Source organism: Rhinolophus sinicus, chromosome 17 (genome assembly GCF_057876585.1).
Source record: "Rhinolophus sinicus isolate RSI-liver-muscle chromosome 17, RSI-T2T, whole genome shotgun sequence".
Lineage (NCBI taxonomy): Eukaryota > Metazoa > Chordata > Mammalia > Chiroptera > Rhinolophidae > Rhinolophus > Rhinolophus sinicus.
This window is the reverse complement of record NC_142517.1, coordinates 80,145,260-80,163,370: the sequence shown is the minus strand read 5'-3', so window position 1 is coordinate 80,163,370 and position 18,111 is coordinate 80,145,260. Positions and strand designations below refer to the sequence as shown.

The following is an 18,111-nucleotide window of genomic DNA, read 5'->3' as shown; positions in this document are numbered from 1 at the left end:
TACTTTATCACTTACTGTAGTTTTTATAGATAGAATAAACAAAAAGGCTTCCACTGGAAGTGGGGTAACATTTAGCTTCCAGAGAAGAACCATCAGAGTAAAAGGGGATTTACTGGGACTCGCCGTCTCCCAGGACCAGGCTCTGCGCCAAGCTTTGACAAAAGACAAAGTAAAGAAAAAGTCCTAAAGAAGGAGGGACTTGATCAAATAGACGAAGGTGCAGACGCTCAGTAGTTATGTAGCGTCTATTTCTCCAGATGCAGTAATCTGAGGATGAATTAAGAAAAGCAGTCGTTAAGCTTTGTTAATACTCCTTCAAACTCTCCTTTCCCCACTAGGCACAGACATTAAATTGTCCCACTCGCTCTCTCAGTAAAACAAAAGTGTCTCTTTCAACTATTTCCGCTCTAAACATAATTGATCTTCAAGATTCCAACTGCTTCTGGGCAGCTGTATTTGCTGGTTCCGAAATCATGGGAGTTCACAGTGACTTTTCAGCATTTTAAAACTACCACCACAGAACTCGTTTCAGATTCAAACACTGACGGCGAAGCGGTGGCCTCTTAAAAACAAGTTGTCAGATTGATTTGAGCGTTTGCTCTACGTAAATGCCTTTCTGAGGGGCATGAAAGCACTATGTTGTCACACTTCATTTACAAATTCTCGGTGTTTTTCTGTGTCCCTGGTAACTGTGATCCATTTCAAGGTTAGGTGATTTGCAAAAGGTGATTTTTGAGTGGGCACAACGAGCCCTATTCATAGACTAATGTTGAATAATTCTAACGTTTCTAAGAATAGTTGCTCTCTTGAGAACCCTGAGTTATGTTAAATATGTCCCCTAAATTGTCTTCCAAGCTAACCTTGTCCTGGAGAAAGCTTATGTGTAAGTAAAAACTCAAGTGCAACATAACTTGTATAACGTGATTCCCTATTTGCAACCTCATAGATTCCTACTGGTCAATAATATTTCCCCAAACATAGCAATGATATATGTATAAGGCAAAGTCGTATTCCAAGCAGTATTTCCGTGTTAGTTCTTGCCCCAAACATCAACTACAAGATTTTTTGTTTTATACCCATTTACCTCTGAAGCATTTCCACATATAAATTTTACAGAAAAGCTCACTCTACAAAGTAGGTAAAAGTGGGGGGCTGCTCTGATGAAGGACAGAAGCGCTCTTGCTACCCCCTGTCAGCTAACCCCCAACTCCCCACACAGCAGCCACAGATAACCTTTTGTAGACGCCCCTGGGCTCCACGGAGCGCAGGCTGGCACCACTGCTCTACGGTATTTCTCACAACCAAATTCTGTATGAGAGCTATACTGCAGAGTTTGAAGATAAATGTTCTCCGGGGACCTGAAATACAGAAATTCTGTATAACACGTGAAGGGCAGGTCTGCCTTTCAATAATCAAGGAAACCTAATCTAACCTTGTATAACAGAATTAGAAGCCTGAATAAAAGTCCAGTCCGCTTTTATTTCAGAGGTGGGCTAACCTGAAAATCTCAGAATGTTTTACGTGTGTGCATATATACACATACATATGCGTATATGTACACACCCAAATGCACATATTCTTTTGAATAAAGCAAAACATAATGCTTATGTAGTCAATGTGGCCCAGAATGAGTGAGTTTTCTTATGCATTAATCTATTCCTATTCATTAGGTCGATGACAGCATTCAAAGGAGACAGCAAAGTTATGAAATTATTTGCGAAACACATAAAGGTAAGCAGAGGGCCCTTGGTTTCTGATGGGGGCTGTGAATGATCCTGAAAGGCCACTCCCAGACCTCAGCTTTTTCCCTTCAACCTCTTCTTCTTATCTCCTTAGCAGGTGTTTCCTTGGGTGCCTCCTTCCTTATCTGACACGTTGAACAACCATTCTGGTTTTCTCTGTTCCCTGCCTCTCTGCATGCCCGCCTCTCCCCACAGCAGTCCCTGCTCTTCCGAGCTCCAGGGTTCCCGCACAGAAGCTGAGGTTTGACCCCTGGACTCTGAAGATGTACCAGCTTTCTTCTCTATCTTCATATTAACCTTCTTTGCCCTAGAAATTGACCCAAAACAAGGGTAGCCCCATTTGCTTTTTAGCTTTCTGAACTTTTAGATAAAATGCTCTAAATTGGCGTATGACTATACTTGGTAGTAACTCTTTGAAAAGAGTTCCCGGACCCGATTTCCAACATGGGGAGCGGGTGCTTACCCACACATCCAAGCCATGTGCCAGATACCAGCTTGATGCCCTACAGTTTAACTCAATTCTGACATTATCTACCCGGAGATAGCATCAGATTCCACAGGTAGAAGCTTCAGTCCTACAAGACTACACACATATCCCCTCCCTCAACTTCAGACACCAGTCGCATGACCAGGCTGTTTGTTACCTGTACTTACGACCAACTGGCTATAAATCACAGGTTCCCATGACCCCCTGCTTGGGTTCAATTAATTTGCTAGAGCAGCTCATAGAACTCAGAGAAACATTTTACTTACTAGATCACCAGTTCACTATAAAAGGATATAACTCAGGAACAGCCAGGTAGAAGAGATGCATAGGGAAGATATGGGGGAAGGGTGTGGAGCTTCCATGCCCTCTCCAGGCTCACCACTCTCGCGAATCTCCACATGTTCACCAACCCGGAAGTTCTTCAAACCCCTTCCTCTCGGGTTTTTATGGAGGCTTCATTGCATTAGCATGATTGATTAAATCATTGGCCATTGGCAACTGATTCAACCTCCAGCCTCTCTCCCCTCCCTGGAGGTTGGGAGTAGGACTGAAAGTTCCAACCCTCCAATCACAAGATTGGTTCTCCGGGCAACCAGTCCCCATCCTGAGGTACTTCCAAAGGTCGTCTCATTCACATCACAAAAGATACCTTTCTCACCTTGAATACTTAGGAAATTCCAAGAGCTTGGGGAGCTGTGAGTCAGGGCCTGTAGGAAAAGACCACCACATATGTATGAGAAATACATTTTGGTTGTCTGAATAGCCAAACATACATTTTTTTAATAAATCTCAATGTCACACTTTTCTTTATTCTCTTCTGTCTTGGAATAGGTCCAGGAGCAGGTAAAGTTGCTGGAGAAGCGTGCCGTGCACCTGGGTGTAGGAACTCCAGGGAGGATTAAAGAACTTGTGAAACAAGGTATGAAAAGGTGCAGTGACACTTCTGCTCAGAGCTGGGAGTTTGCCTTATTCCCATGAGTTTGGGAAACCACATGTGTGATGCAGTGAAACCAGACCTCTGCATTACTTCAAGAGTTGGAAACTCAACCTTTAGTCTCTAAAGTCAACCAGCAGGTATCATGAAATAGGAAATGATAAGGACTGTGGCAAAATGCAATACGGTGCCCACCTAAACACATTCACATTTCAATTGCTTTACATAGGTTAGTAGATCCACAATTAATTCCATCAGTTTACACCCTCTGGAATTTGCAGAGCTAGATGTGTTGAGTATTTCCCTCTCCCTTAATTGAGTCTTGGTTCCTCACTTGAGGGCTAGTATATAAAACATGTTGAAACAAAAAAGCAGTTGCTGTGGATGAAATACTAGTATTCTAGAATATTTCTCCAAATACATTTCTCTTTTAATGCTTTACCCAGAAAGCATTCCAGACAACATCCACTGGTGGATTTGTTGACTTTCTCAAAAGCAGTAAGTAGCCTAAAAACTTGCCAACCTGCTCATGATCTTATTACCTCTTCTACCTGCCAGATTAAAGATTTCTTGTCAATACTCATTTCCAAATTATTTCTTTAATATAATAATAGAGCACTACTTTATAACTCTCTGGATCACTTCCTGGATTTTTTTATATATCTAAAAGTAATGTGTTCATCAGTATAGATATGGTCATTTGCCAGGAAGCGAACAAAAAATAAAAATACTAGTGTTTTTTCTCCAGATGAAAGCCATCCAGGGTTAAACAAACCCACTATATACAGAGTTCTGTGCCATTACAAGCAACAAAGTTGGAGTACCCGGATGAAGACGGGAAACAAATATTTTTTGAGTTCCTATTTGTGCTTAGTACTATGCTAAACATGCTACACATCTCATTTAGGACTCACATCATCCTCGCAGGATGGCATTCTTATTTCTTATGAAAGAAAACTGAAGCTCCCAAGGGTTAAGTGGCCCCACCAGGGTCTCTCAGTCTAGACTTTCCTGGTTCCTGAGCCTTTCCCAGTCAGAGAGCTCCTGAACTAGTGGAAGAGATAAATGCATATGGAATGAGATTGACAACATGAGGGAGTAACTGCCAGGGGCCACGCGAGCACTTCCAAGTCCTAGAGGAGTTGAAATGAGGGAGCCATTGATGTAGCTGAATCTGCAGGGAAGGCTTTACAGAGGAGACTCTTTAACTGATCTTTGGAGGGTGGGAGGATTAAAATAGGAACTATGAAGTACGGAGATGTGAGAAAAGCAGTCATAATGGGAGAACAGCTGAATCAGAAGAGGGTTGGCAGACACGGGTGGCATATCTGCAGGAGGTGATTAGGCAATACCATGTTGAGGTTAAGAGCCCCTGTTGTGGACTCAGATCTCACGTGTGGATTCAAACCCCACATCCAGCAATTCACCATACCAGCTCTGTGACCTTGGCAATTTACTTAATCTTTCTAAACCTTTTCTTTATCTGAATGACAGAGATAGTAATAGTACCTTTCGCAAAGGACTCTTAAGAAAATTAAATGCCAGTAAAGAGCTCAGCACAGTAAGTGTTATACCTTAAGAACTCAACAAATACTAGTTATTTTTGTTACTGGAGAGACCACCTTTCTTCGCTGGAGACTTCGTGTGCTGTAGTAGCTAGTGATTCAATTGGAAAGAAAGATTGTGGAGGGAGGACCTTAGACAGTAAACTGAGGAGTTTGGATTTTTGTCTTGTGGACATAGGAAGGCAATGAAAGTGAAGGAACAGGTGAGAGGTGCTTGTAGTCTATTTGTGAGACACAAAGTCGGGAGAGATTGGCTGGGCAACAGGAGAAGCCGAGGATAGACTGTCTCTCCCACAGCTCTTAGCCAAAGACTCACCCCTCTCTTTCCTGGAATACAGATTTTTATGGGTGTGTATCACCAGGCCCCGCATACAATAGGGCCGTTCTTCTCCGTATTTAAAAGAAAGGAGAGAAGAAAAATGAAGCTGTACATATTGTTGAAATTAGATTTCTACAGAGTTGTGAGAACTCAGTATGAAAGCATATTTCATTTAAGTAGGAAAATCATTTAAGGAGCTGTTGATTTTTTGTAATACTAAGGAAAATAACTTTATTTCTGATTGGATGAAAGGTTTAATATTCATTAACCACAGGTGTTAGGCTACATACAAAATGTTCAGAAAGAACAATTCTAGCACACTGGATAGAAACTGAAAATCTAACAAAGTGAGACAAATGACATAACTCATTTTATGTACATATATGATATACATAATTCATTTTATTATACATAACTCATTATTATATGTTAAGGAGAGTTTCCAAACATTGATATATCTCCTCGGGCAAGGGAGACAAAAGAAAAAAATAAACAAATGGGACTACATCAAACTAAAAATTTGTTGGGGCGGCCGGATGGCTCAGTTGGTTAGAGCGCAAGCTCTCAACAACAAGGCTGCCAGTTCAATTCCCGCATGGGATGGTGGGCTGCACCCCCTGCACGTCCAAGACTGGACTTAGAGCTGAGCTGTGTCCTCCACAACTAGATTGAACGACACCTACTTGGAGCTGATGGGCCCTGGAGAAACACACTGTTCCCCAATATTCCCCAATACAATTTTAAAAAATTGTTTATTTTTTTCTATTGTTTCCCTTGCCCCAGGAGATAATATCAAAAAAATATATGTGTATTACAATCAATGTCAGAGAGTTTACTGCCTATGTTTTCTTCTAGGAGTTTTATGATTTTGAGTTTTACATTAAAGTCTTTAATCTATTTTGAGTTTATTCTTGTATATGGTGTAAGAAACTGCTCAGTTTCACTCTTTTTTTGCATGTATCTGTCCAATTTTCCCAATACCATTTATTGAATAGACTATCTTTACCCCATTATATATTCTTGCCTCCTTTGTCAGATTAATTGACCATATAGGTGTGGGTTTATTTCTGGGCTCTCTTTTCTGTTCCATTGATATATGTGTCTGTCTTTATGCTGGTGCCATGCTGTTTTGATTACTATAGTCTTGTAGTATAGTTTGATATCAGGTAGCATGATACCTCCACCTTTGTTCTTTCTCAGGTTTGCTGTGGCTGTTCAGGATCTTTGGTGATTCCATATAAATTCTAGGATTATTTTTCTAGTTCTGTGAAAAATGCCATTGGTATTTTGATAGGGATTGCACTGAACCTGTAGATTGCTTTGGGTAGTATGGGTAGTACGAACATTTTAACAATGTTAATTATCCCTATCCATGAGCATGATATATGCTACCATTTATATATTTGTATATTCAATTTCATCAGTGTCTTATAATTTTCTGAGTACAGGTCCTTTACCTCTTTGGTTCACTTTATTTCTAGGTGTGTTTTGGTACAATTATAAATGGGATTGATTTTTTAATGTCTCTTTCTGATATTTCATTATTAGTGCATTAAAATGCGACTGATTTCTGAATATTAATTTTGTATCCTGTTATTTTACTGAATTCATTTATTGGTTCTAATACTTTTTTGGTAGAATCTTTAGGTGTTAATTCCTCTTTGAATGTTTGGTAAAATTCACCTGTGAAACCATCTGGTCCAGAACTTTTGTTTGTTGGAGTTTTTTTGATTACTGATTCACTTTTGTTAGTAGTTATCAGTCAATTCAGATTTTGTGTTTCTTCTTAATTCAGTCTTGGAACACTGTTTTTCTAGAAATTTCTCCATTTCTTTCTGATTGTCCAATTGTTGGCATATAATTTTATGTTTGTAGTATTTTCTTATAATCCTTTGTGTTTCTGTAATGTCAGTTGTCACTTCTTCTCTTTCATTCCTGGTTTTATTTATTTGGGTCCTCTTTTTTTTTCTCGATGAATCTGGTTAAAGGTTCATCAGTTTTGTTTATCTTTTTAAAGAACCACCTCTTGATTTCATTGATCTTTTGCATTGTTTTCTAGACTCTGTTTGGTTTATTTCTGCTCTGATCTATATTATTTCCTTTCTTCTACTCACTTTAGGCTTTGTGCTTTTTCTGTTTCCTTCAGGTGTAACATTAGACTCTTTATTTGAGATTTTTCTTATTTTTTGAGATAGGCCTGTATTGCTATGAATTTCCCTCTTAGAACTGCTTTGGCTGTGTCCCATAGATTTGGGGTTGTTGTGTTTTCATTATCATTTGTTTCCAGGCATCTTTTGATTTCTTCTTTGATCTCATTGTAAACCCATTCATTGTTTAGTGGCATGTTATTTAGCCTCCATGTGTTTGTGTGGTTTTCAGATTTATTCTTGTAATTGATTTTTAGTTTCATACCATTGTGGTCAGAGAAGATGCTTGATATGATTTCAGTCTTCTTAAATTTGTTGAGACTTGCTTTGTGGCCTAATGTGTGGTCTATCTTGGAAAATGTTCCATGTGCACTTGAAAAAAAAAAAAAAGTATATTCTGCTGCTTTGGTATGGAATGCTCTAAAAATATCAATTATATTCATTTGGTCTAATGGGTCATTTAAGGACACTGTTTCATTGTTGATTTTTCTCTCTGGAAGATTTGTCCACTGTTGTCAAGGGGGTGTCCCCTATGAGACTGTATTACTGTCAATCTCTCCCTTTTTGTTGGTCAATCTTGCATTATATATTTATGTGCTCCTATGTTGGGTACATAAATGTATACAAGGGTTATATTTTCTTGTTAGATTGATCCCTTTATCATTATGAAATTTCCTTCTTTGTCTCTTGTTATAGCCTTCGTTTTAAAGTCTATTTGTCTGATATAAGTATTGCTACTTCAGCTTCCTTTTGTTTTCATTTGCATGAAATCTTTTCTGTCCTTTTACTTTCAGTCTGTATGTGTCTTTCAAGCTGGAGTAGATTTCTTGTAGACAGTATATGTATGGATCTTGTTTTTCTTATCCATTCTATGTCTTTTGATTGGATATTTAATCCATTTACATTTAACAATTATTGATAGTTATTGCGATTTTGTTATTCATATTTTTTACCTCTTTCTTTTTCTTCTTCTTAAAAGAAGTCCCTTTAACATTTTTTATAAAATTGGTTTCGTGGTGATGAACTCCTTTAGCTTTTTCTTGTCTGGGAAGCTCTTTATCTCTTCTTTGATTCTAAATGAGAGCCTTGCTAGGTATAGTAATCTTGGTTGTAGTTCTTTGCTTTTCATCACTGAATATTTTATGACAATCCCTTCTGGCCTGCAAAGTTTCTGTTGAGAAATCAGTTGACGGTCTTGTACTTAACTAAATGCTTTTCTCTTCCTACTTTTAAAAGGAGTCTTTCTTTGTCTTTAACCTTTGGCATTTTAATTATGATGTCTCTTAGTGTAGTCCTTTTTGGGTTCATCTTGTTTGGGACTCTCTGCACTTCCTGGACTTGTATTTCTATTTCCTTTGCCAGATTAGAGAAGCTTTCAGTCATTATTTCTTTAAATAAGTTCTCAATCCCTTGTTCTCTCTCTTCTCTTTTTGGTACCCATATGATGCAAATGTTGTTACACTTGATGTTGTTCCAGAGGTCTCTTAAACTATCCTCATCTTTTTTATTCTTTTTTCTATTTGCTATTCCAATTGGGTGTTTTCTGCTACCTGTCTTCAAAATTGCTTATCCGAGTCTCTGCTCTTTATCTTATTTGTTGTTGATTTGATCTAATGCACTCTTTATTTCAGTTATTGTATTATTCATTTCTGACTTTTTTTTTTTATGGTTTCTATCTTTTTGTATAAGCTCTCACTGAGTTCCTCTATTCTTCCCCTAAATTCATTGAGTATCCTTATAATCAGTGTTTTGAACTCTGTATCTGGTAGATTGCTTGCCTCCATTTCATTTGGTCTTTTTCTAGAGTTTTGTCCTGTTCTTTCATTTGGGACATGTTTCTTTGTCTCCTCATTTTGGATGTCTCCCTGTGTTTGCTTCTATGTATTATGTAGATCTACTATGTCCCCCAGTCTTGGGAGGGTAGTCATATGTAGTAAATGTCCTGTGAGACCCAGTGGCACAGTCTCTCTGGTCACCTGAGCTGGATGCTCCAGGGGTATCCCTTGTGTAGGTTGTGTGTGCCCTCCTGTTGTAGTTGACCCTCGATTGCTGTTGGCACATCAGTGGGTGGGATTGATCTTCAGGCTGACTGGCTGTGAAGACTGGCTATGACTACAGCAGATGAGCTGTTGTGTGAGGACTGACCCCCACAGAATGGGGCTCTCTGTAGTGAGGCTCTGGTGCCTGCTGAGTCCACCTTTTGGGTGTGTCATTTGTCCAACTAATTGGGTGGTGCTGTAGTGTGGTCAGAAGCCGGCTACCAGGTACGTTGGTTCTGGGGCTCTTAAGAAACGTTCTAGTACAGTCCTAGGTCAGCCACTGCCTGTGCCTGGCCCGGGGCCACCTGGTAAGAGCCACAAAATAATCTGCAGTTGGTAGCTGCCTGTGATGGGCTTGGAGGCACCTGGGAGAGGCCATGCTGCAAACTGAGGCCAGCTGCCACTAGTACCAGGCTAGGGGCTGCTTAGCAAGAGGTACAGGGCACTCTGAGGCCAGCCACTGCTTGTTTGGGATTTGTGGGCCTTTCAGAGATTTGAGGGAAGTCCACAGCTCAGGCTGAGACTGGCCACTTGTGAGAAACAGCCTCTGAAAAGGTTCGTGCCTTTGAGCCAATTGGGTGAGGTCGGTCCTCAGGGAATCACCTGAGTGGGACAAGCAGCATTAGCCAGCTTGATGGAGACTCAGATTTGGTGCCAGCCTGAGCCTGCAGGCTGGGTGTGGGGAGGGCTCAACAAAGGAACAGTGGCTCCTGCCAGCACTTCTGTCCTGGATAGAGCTGCCCCTCCAGCCCTCTTCCAGAAGCCATACAATTCAGTTCCTCCCCATATGTCCCTGGCACTTTTCAAGCTGCTACCTTAGCACTGGAGCTCAGAGCAAGTGAGTCCATCAGTGAGTAAGTCTATGGGTGGGCCCTTTAAGAGGAATGCCTGGGACTCCAGCAGCCCTCCGTCTCACCCAGACAGAATCCCCACTGATTTTCACAGCCATGTGTGGGGACTCCTCTTCCTAGCACTGGTGGTGTGGTTTGAGGAGCCCAGTGTGCATCTGGGACCCCTCATTCTTTGGGGGGGACCTCCACAGTCAGATATCTTTCCTGATTCTTAACTATTACAAGTGGGTATGGGCCCAGCTGTTCCGCATCTCCATCCCTCCTACAAGTCGATGTGACTTCTTTCTCTCCCTAGTTATAGGAGTTCTGTTCAACTAGACTTCAGGTGGTTCTCAAGAGTTGTTCTATAATTTAGTTGTAATTTTGATGTGGTTGTGGGAGGAGGCGAACACAGCATTTGCCTACTCCACTATCTTGACTAGAAGTTCCTCACTTTGTATATATTTTTATAAATGGAGCTCATGTTGTAGATCATAACTTTATGATCTACCTTTTCCACTTAATATATCTCATGAGGACTTTCCTTGTCATTAAATAGTTTTAATTTTTCATTTTTAATGGCTTTGTAATATTCTATTGTAAAGTTATGTTGTTTTGTTCCAGTTTTAATGAGATATAATTGACATATAATATTGTATTATTAGTCCAAGATATACAACATAATGATTGTGTGTGTGTGTGTGTGTGTGTGTGTGTAGCAAAATGATTACCACAATAAGTTTAGTTAAATCAGCTACCTCACATAGTTACAGTTTTTTCTTCTCATGAGAACATTTAATATCTTCTCTCTTAGCAACTTTTAAATATACAATGCTGTATTGTTAACTATAGTCACCAGGCTATACATTATATCCTCAGAACTTAATTATTTTATAACTGGAAATTTTTACCTTTTGACCGCTTTCACCCATTTCCACCATTCCCACCTCTGGCAACCACCAATCTGTTCTCTGTATCTATGAATTCAGTTTTTTTAGGTTCTACATATAAGTAAGATCATACAATATTTGTCTTTCTGTCTGATTTATTTCACTTAATTATAATTCTCTCAGGGTCTATCCATGTTGTTGGAAATGGCAGGATTTCCTTCTTTTTTAATAGCGGAATAATATTCTATTATGTATGTATATCACATTTTTAAAAACCATTCATTCATTCATTCATGGACAGTTAGATTGTTCCCATGTCTTGGCTATTATAAATAATTCTGCAGTGAACATGGGGGTACAGATATATAGTAATTTCATTTCTTTTGGATATATACCCAGAAATGGAATTGTCAGATCATATGGTAGTCCTGTTTTTAATGTATTGAGGAAACTCCATACTGTTTTCCATAATGACTGCACCAAGGGTTCCCTAACAGTGCACAAGGGTTCCCTTTTCAGCACATTCTTGCCAATCCTTGTTATCTCTTATCTCTTGTCTTTTTGATAACAGCCATTCTAACAGGTGTGAGGTGATATTTTATTGTGGTTTTGATTTGTATTTCCTTGATAATTAGTGGTGTTGAGCATCTTCTCATGTACCTTTGGCCATTTGAATACACATGGAAAAATGTGTATTCAGTTCCTCTGCCCATTTTTAAATTAGATTTTTTTTTTTTTTTTTTTGCTATGGCGTTGTATGAGTTCTTTATATACTTTATAAATTAACTCTAAGTTATATTGTTTCTTAACAATTCTATTATGGTAGGATATTTGTGTTGATTTTTGCTATTATAAATAATACTGCAGTGATCATCTTTGCAAGAAACTATGTTTAAATTTCTGATGTTTTTATTGAAATGTCATAGAAGAAAAACTGTTTTATCAAATAGTAAGCATTTAAAACTCGTATTATATAATGCCCAGTTGCTTTCCAGAGAAGCTATATCTGTTTGCTCTGCTTGTAAGTTATTTTTAAATAACTTACCACCTGTAAGTTATTTTTAAGGGAAGACTATCAACCCATTGTCTTTATCATTTTTAATTTTTCAGAAAGAGTTTTAAATAATAGGCATCATAATTATAAGAAGCATGAAAAAGTCTTTTGGGCAGAGAGGAAAATATTAAAATAATTGCAGAGAAAAGTTGAAGGGAAGTGCTGCAGTTATATAAAGGAAGGCTTCAGTTATGTTTGCAAATGAAACATGTAACAGCCTAGAGCAGTGGGAAGAACATGGGGAGTGAGAAGAACTAACTGTGCCCAGCCCTGAGACCTCTGAGAAGCAGACAGTCCCCGAGGTCCCCTCGAGCCCCACATTCCATTATTGTCTCTAGATAGACAGGAAAACGGTGGGAATGGAGTCCTTAAGTGGTTTCCCGGTCTCAAAGGATAGCAGACTTTGAATAGAACCTATTCATCTTCATTCCCTTTTCTGCCTCAAACTAATCTCCCAACCCTATCCTCATCCTTCTTCCCACTCACCTCCTCAGTCATGCAGACTCCGCTGGACTCAACCCCTCTGAAGGGCCACTACCCCATACCACAGGGAGCTTATCAAATCCCTGTCAGGAATGAAACTGTACTCTCTGGGGCTTCGTGAAATGGAGGCTTGGTATTGATTCTTTGCCAGCACTTGAGCATTTGACAAGCTTAGCACGAGCAGCGTCTCTGCTTCCCTCAGAATCAGTGATAAGATTATGAGGAGAGCAAGTCTCAGAGCTGCGTTTGTTTTCCATCAGGCAAGGGCAGCATTTAATATGCAGATATTAGTTACCAGGGAAGAAGACAGCAAATGAGGCAAAACGCAACCAGGAGAATAAAAAGGTATTTTAATAAGCTATGTCATGAGATCTTCCCTGCAGCAACTCTCTCCCTGTATCTTTCAGGTGGCCTTAATTTGAACCCCTTAAAGTTTCTGGTTTTTGACTGGAACTGGAGAGATCAGAAGTTGAAGAGAATGATGGACATTCCCGAGGTACCATGTAACCAGCAATTGCCTTTAATCTTTTCTTTTTTTTTTCCAAATTGCATTCAAGTTCAAACACAGTCATAAAGTCTTTGACATGGGGAGCCAGCACATTCTGGCCTTTGAAAGTTACTCTGAAGTAACGACAATTACAGAGTCCATCTCACCCCTTACATATATCTCTATCCTTTCCATGTGTTTTATATGAATCAGCTTTGTTTCTTCACTAAGTGACCGATGGCCTCTGCCCCACTGGGGACCATAGCTGTACCGTACCTTTGAGAAACAGGAAGGTCTGACGGAGTCGGCACATCTCCGTGTGCCTTGCTGTAGACACATGATCACCTTTGCTTTTCATCCTTGTAAATACACTTGGAGATACAAATCTGCCTCGTTGCCCACATGTCCACATCCCCCAAATCCCACTTACTTAAGTTAGAGGGCTGTTTTGGTTTGGGGGGATGGGGACATTTTTTGATGTCTCAGTGGGTTAAGACTGACTGAATACCTTTGTGGGCATAACATTAGCTCGTTATGTATTTATGAAAGTAATCCATTATCACCATAATGTGAAAAATTGATTTGCCACCCACCATGTTATCATGGGGCTAATTTTTCAATCTAGCCAGATGTTTAGAAGTAGCTGTTGGAGAGAAAAGGATTTGTGCAGTAAAAAACATGGCTGCCCGTCACCAGCCAGGAATGAATCATGGCAGTAACTTGTGAAGAGACATAGAATTACTCCTAAAAACATACTGAATGAATTAATTTATCACATAAAACTATATCCCCAGAATGACCAGACCTGATTATAATTGATTGGTGAGTTATATCAGACATTTCAAGCTGAGACAATTTTTTCAGTTACACACACACACAGACTCACACTCTGTCTCCTGAACTGACTGATTTTTAAAAAATTGGTTTAACCAATTTTATGTCTGGCATGTGAAGCCATATTTGATCATTTCAATTGCAATGTTAAACTTGAGTAATCCACCATGAGTTTTCTAATTCTAATAATAAGGAGAAATAGTAACAACAACAAAAACTTGTCACCTATCGTTTTTATTATGTTGATGTTATTACTAGCAGTTATCCTATATCAAAATATTATGTATAATCGGGGCACACTTTGAATGTCTTTCGTGGGATTCTTTTGTGTGAGATTTTTTTTTGAATGGCTACAAACAAAACGGCACTTTAACAAAACTGATGTTTTATATACTACCTCTTGCTTTACTTATGTAACTTTCAACTCTGGATAAAATGTGGGTTAGGACTTTTGTCATCCCTGATTCTGTTCATAACAGCTGCTTAAATACCATTACCAGGGAGTCCAGATGGTTGAATTTATTCACAAAGACCATCTTTTCTTGATCTTAACCTTTTTTTTTTTTTCCTCATTTAGATAAGAAAGGAGGTTTTTGAACTTCTGGAAATGGGAGTCCTCAGTTTGTGCAAGTCAGAATCTTTGAAGCTGGGCCTTTTCTAAATCTGGGTCCTAATGAGAATTCCAGTTTTCAGAGTGGGATTTGCATCTTGTTTAATGGCTCTGGAGTACACTGCAATCACTCAGTGTTTGATTATGTTAACTGTATCACCAGGTAGATCACTGGGAATGTTTGATGGAAGCTCTTTGACCAAATGAATCTGTCCTTTGCCAACTTTCTGTATAATAAAGTATTACCGGCTTATTTTTCTTTCACCGACTGGCCTCTGATGTGACTGTGTAGGAAAAATGAAAGAGCAGCTAGGCAACCTTAGGCAAACTGCTTCCCTCTCTGAGCCTCGGTTTTGTCATCTGCAGAATGGGGATGCTATCTCGCAGGATTGTTGAGGATTCCGTGTGATGGTACATGTGAACCAGATCTGTCAGCTGTAACGCCTGGTCCCAGAGTGAAGGGTGGCTTTGGTAGTGATTAGAAAGGGCTGCAAGTGTATGTGGCATGTTGTAAACATACAAAAGACAACAATATAACTGCAACTGTCTTACTCATTTACTGTTCAATTTGTTATTATGAAATAATTTCAGACTTACAGAACAGTTAACAAAATAGTATAGAGAATTCCCAGATCCCCTTCCCCCAGCTTCTCGCAATGTATAACCGTGGTACAGTTAACAGAACTAAGAAATCAATATTAGTACAGTACAAATAACTAAATTACAGATATTATTTGGATTTCATTAGTTTTTCTACTAATGTGCATTTTCTACTCCAGGATCCAATCAAGGATCCCACATTACATGTAGTTGTCCTGTCTCCTTAGTTTCCTCGGATCAGTGACTGTTACTGTTTTTCTTTTGTTTCATGACCTTGATACGTTCGGTGAGAGTCCTGATGAGGTATTTTGTAGAATGGCCCTCAATTTGCATTTGTCGATTGTTTTCTCATGATTTGATTGAAGTTCTGCAGTTTTGGGCCAGAATATCACAGAAGTGATATGTCCTTTTTAATGCATCATAGCAGAGGGTACATATTATGATATTGATGTGTCTTATTACTGGTGACGTCAACCTTGATCACCTACCTACCTAGTTATGGTGGTATCTGCTGATTTTCTCTACTGCAAAGTTACTATTTTTCCCTTTGTAATTAATATCTATCTTGGGGGAAATACTTTGAGGCTATACAAATATCCTTTCCTCATACTTTGCCTACTAATTTTAGCAACATTGGTAATTCTTGCCTGAAACCGTTATTACTAGAGTGATTTTTCTGTTTCCCTTATTGCTTCAACACTTATTAATTGGAATTCTGTAAGAAAGAGCTGTCTCTTTTACCCATTTACTTGTTTGTTCAGTTGTTTATTTACATGAGTATGGAGTCATGAATGTTTATTTTCTTCTTTGGGTGATAACTCAATACTATTGGTTTTTATTTTGTTGCTCAAATTCACTTACTTTTTTACTCATTTAAATAATGTTTATTGATTACCCATTCTGTGTCAAGCATCGTTTAGGGCTTTCACTTACATACAGTCTGTCATGTTTAATTGTTGAAATAGTCCTAAAGGAAAAATGCTATTGTTCACATTTAATAGATGATGAAACTGAATCTCAGAAAGGACATGCATTAATTTTAAGTAACAGAACCAGAAGTCAAACCCAGATCTCCCATTTTCACTTTTGGACACCATGATTGCCTGTTTAGGGACTCAAGTATATAAAACAAGAGATTTAAAAAAAAAAAGCAAACATCTGCCACTATTAGTATATAAAATTCCACATTTGAATGTTGTGTGATTTTAGATCAGCCTGGCAGTCTCACAAGTCGAACTCCAGCAAACACACACTTCCACACACTAGTGACTTGCTGCTGGTGCACCTCTGTGGTCTGGAAGCCCAATGCAGGGACGCAAAGAAAAGAAAAGCAAGTTCTGTTTTGCAGGACCCTGACTCAGGCCCACCTAGTTAGAGGCAAAAGAAAATAAGCCACCACAATATGAAAATGTATTCAAGCTATAGCTAAACTTAGCCCATTGTTTTTATCTCTTTAATCGTAACATGTGAGATGTTCTTGGCCTATAGTAAGAAAAAAAAAAGGATCGTATGCCTTCCCAATACAGGCATTTAACTTCCTGTCAATTGACATGTCTTAGATTAATCTGGAAGAAAACACCAAGCATGAGTGTATAAGAGGACAGATTTGCAAATTGAGACATGCAGTCTGTTCATATCAAAATTGGGACCAATCCACTGAGCCACTAGTGACTTACCAAAACCAAAAAATCAGACCATCATTAATATTATGTGTTCATGTAAGTATGTGTGGGTGTGACTATACCCCACACATATAACCACTTCCTGATTTAGCCTCATATTTTGTACATTTGTGTCCCAGCAGTTAATAGGAAAAGGCAGTGAAATATGAGGCAACCCCATATATACAAAATAACTGGTAATGCCTGAGGAAACCGTCTACACAGCGGTTAAATAGAAATGAAAGCAAGGACTTAAAAAAATCACTCTCTGAGGTTTCTGATACTACAACACAGCAGCTGCTAACAAATCATCACCTCCATATCAATCTAGAACAGTGGTTCTCAACCAGGGGTGATTTTCCCCCCCTCCAGGGGCCATTTCCAGAGACATGTTTGGTTGTCACAACTAGGGGGCTGCTGCCAGCATCTAGTGAAGAGGTCATGACTGGTATTTAGTGGGTAGAGGCCAGGGACAGTTCTCGACAACCCCACAGGATAGCCTCCACAAGAAAGACACATCTGGCCAAAAATTTCTGTAGTTCTGAGGTTTAAGATCCCTGTTCTAGAAATTTGAAAAGCAGAGCATATGAAATACAATTGCATGCTTGAAGTAGGTTTATTTAGAAGAGAGAAATATGTAAGTACGAAAGTACTTATAAAATGTGTATCTGGCTGTCTCTCAAGAACGTTGCCCCAGAAATGTGCTCACTTACTGCCTATGATGGTTCATTTTATGTGTCAATTTGACTGACCACAGGTGCCCAGATAGTTGATCAAATATTATGCTGAGTACTTCTGTGAGGGTGTTTTTGGATGAGATTAACACTGGAATTGGCAGATTGCCCTCCGTAATGGGGGGGGGGGGCACATTCTGTCAGTTGGAGGCCTAAACAGAACCAAGGTTGAGTACCCCTCCCCCACCGAGTAAGAGAGAATTCTGCATCCAACTGAACCTGCAGCTCTTCCTGGCTGATGGCCTTCAAACTGGGACATCGGCTCTTCCAGATTCTACAGCAGCTTTTGGCCTTCAGACTCCAACTGGGATATCGGTTCTGCAGATTTTGGACTTGCCAACCTCCTCCATAATTTTGTGAGCCAATTCCTTATAATAAACCTCTCTCTCTCTCAGTATATACATGTATATCCTATTTGTTCTGTTTCTCTGGCAAACCCTAATATACTAGCTGTGAAGCTCCTTTTAGTTTGGGATTTTGGTTAGTTTGGTTTTGTTGTTTTTATTATTAAAAAAAACCCTAAGAGATACTGTTCTTCTTAGTTTGTTACTATAATGACCCTTTTGCTAGGCATTTTCTATGTAGTATAATCCCACCCAAGGTTGGATCAAGTACCTAGATTGCAAACATACCTGGTATTGTGTTGGCCAGCTCTGTGGATAATCTAATCTTATAGGCTGTTACCGCCTTTGTGT

General features: G+C 39.2%; 1 protein-coding gene across 8 annotated transcripts in view; it reads left to right on the top strand.

Annotated features, from left to right (window-relative positions):
* CMSS1 (cms1 ribosomal small subunit homolog) overlaps nt 1-14,685 on the top strand; it is a 334,075-nt gene extending 319,390 nt beyond the window's left edge. For all 8 annotated transcript variants that reach the window (XM_074332944.2, XM_019756500.3, XM_088794218.1 and 5 more), the window contains 4 exons: nt 1,671-1,731; nt 3,061-3,148; nt 12,898-12,986; nt 14,389-14,685. In XM_074332944.2, the coding sequence (XP_074189045.2) occupies nt 1,671-1,731; nt 3,061-3,148; nt 12,898-12,986; nt 14,389-14,472 (322 nt within the window). In that variant the 3' untranslated portion in view covers nt 14,473-14,685. The remainder of the gene's footprint in view (nt 1-1,670; nt 1,732-3,060; nt 3,149-12,897; nt 12,987-14,388) is intronic.
* The last annotated feature ends 3,426 nt before the right edge of the window (nt 14,686-18,111 follow it).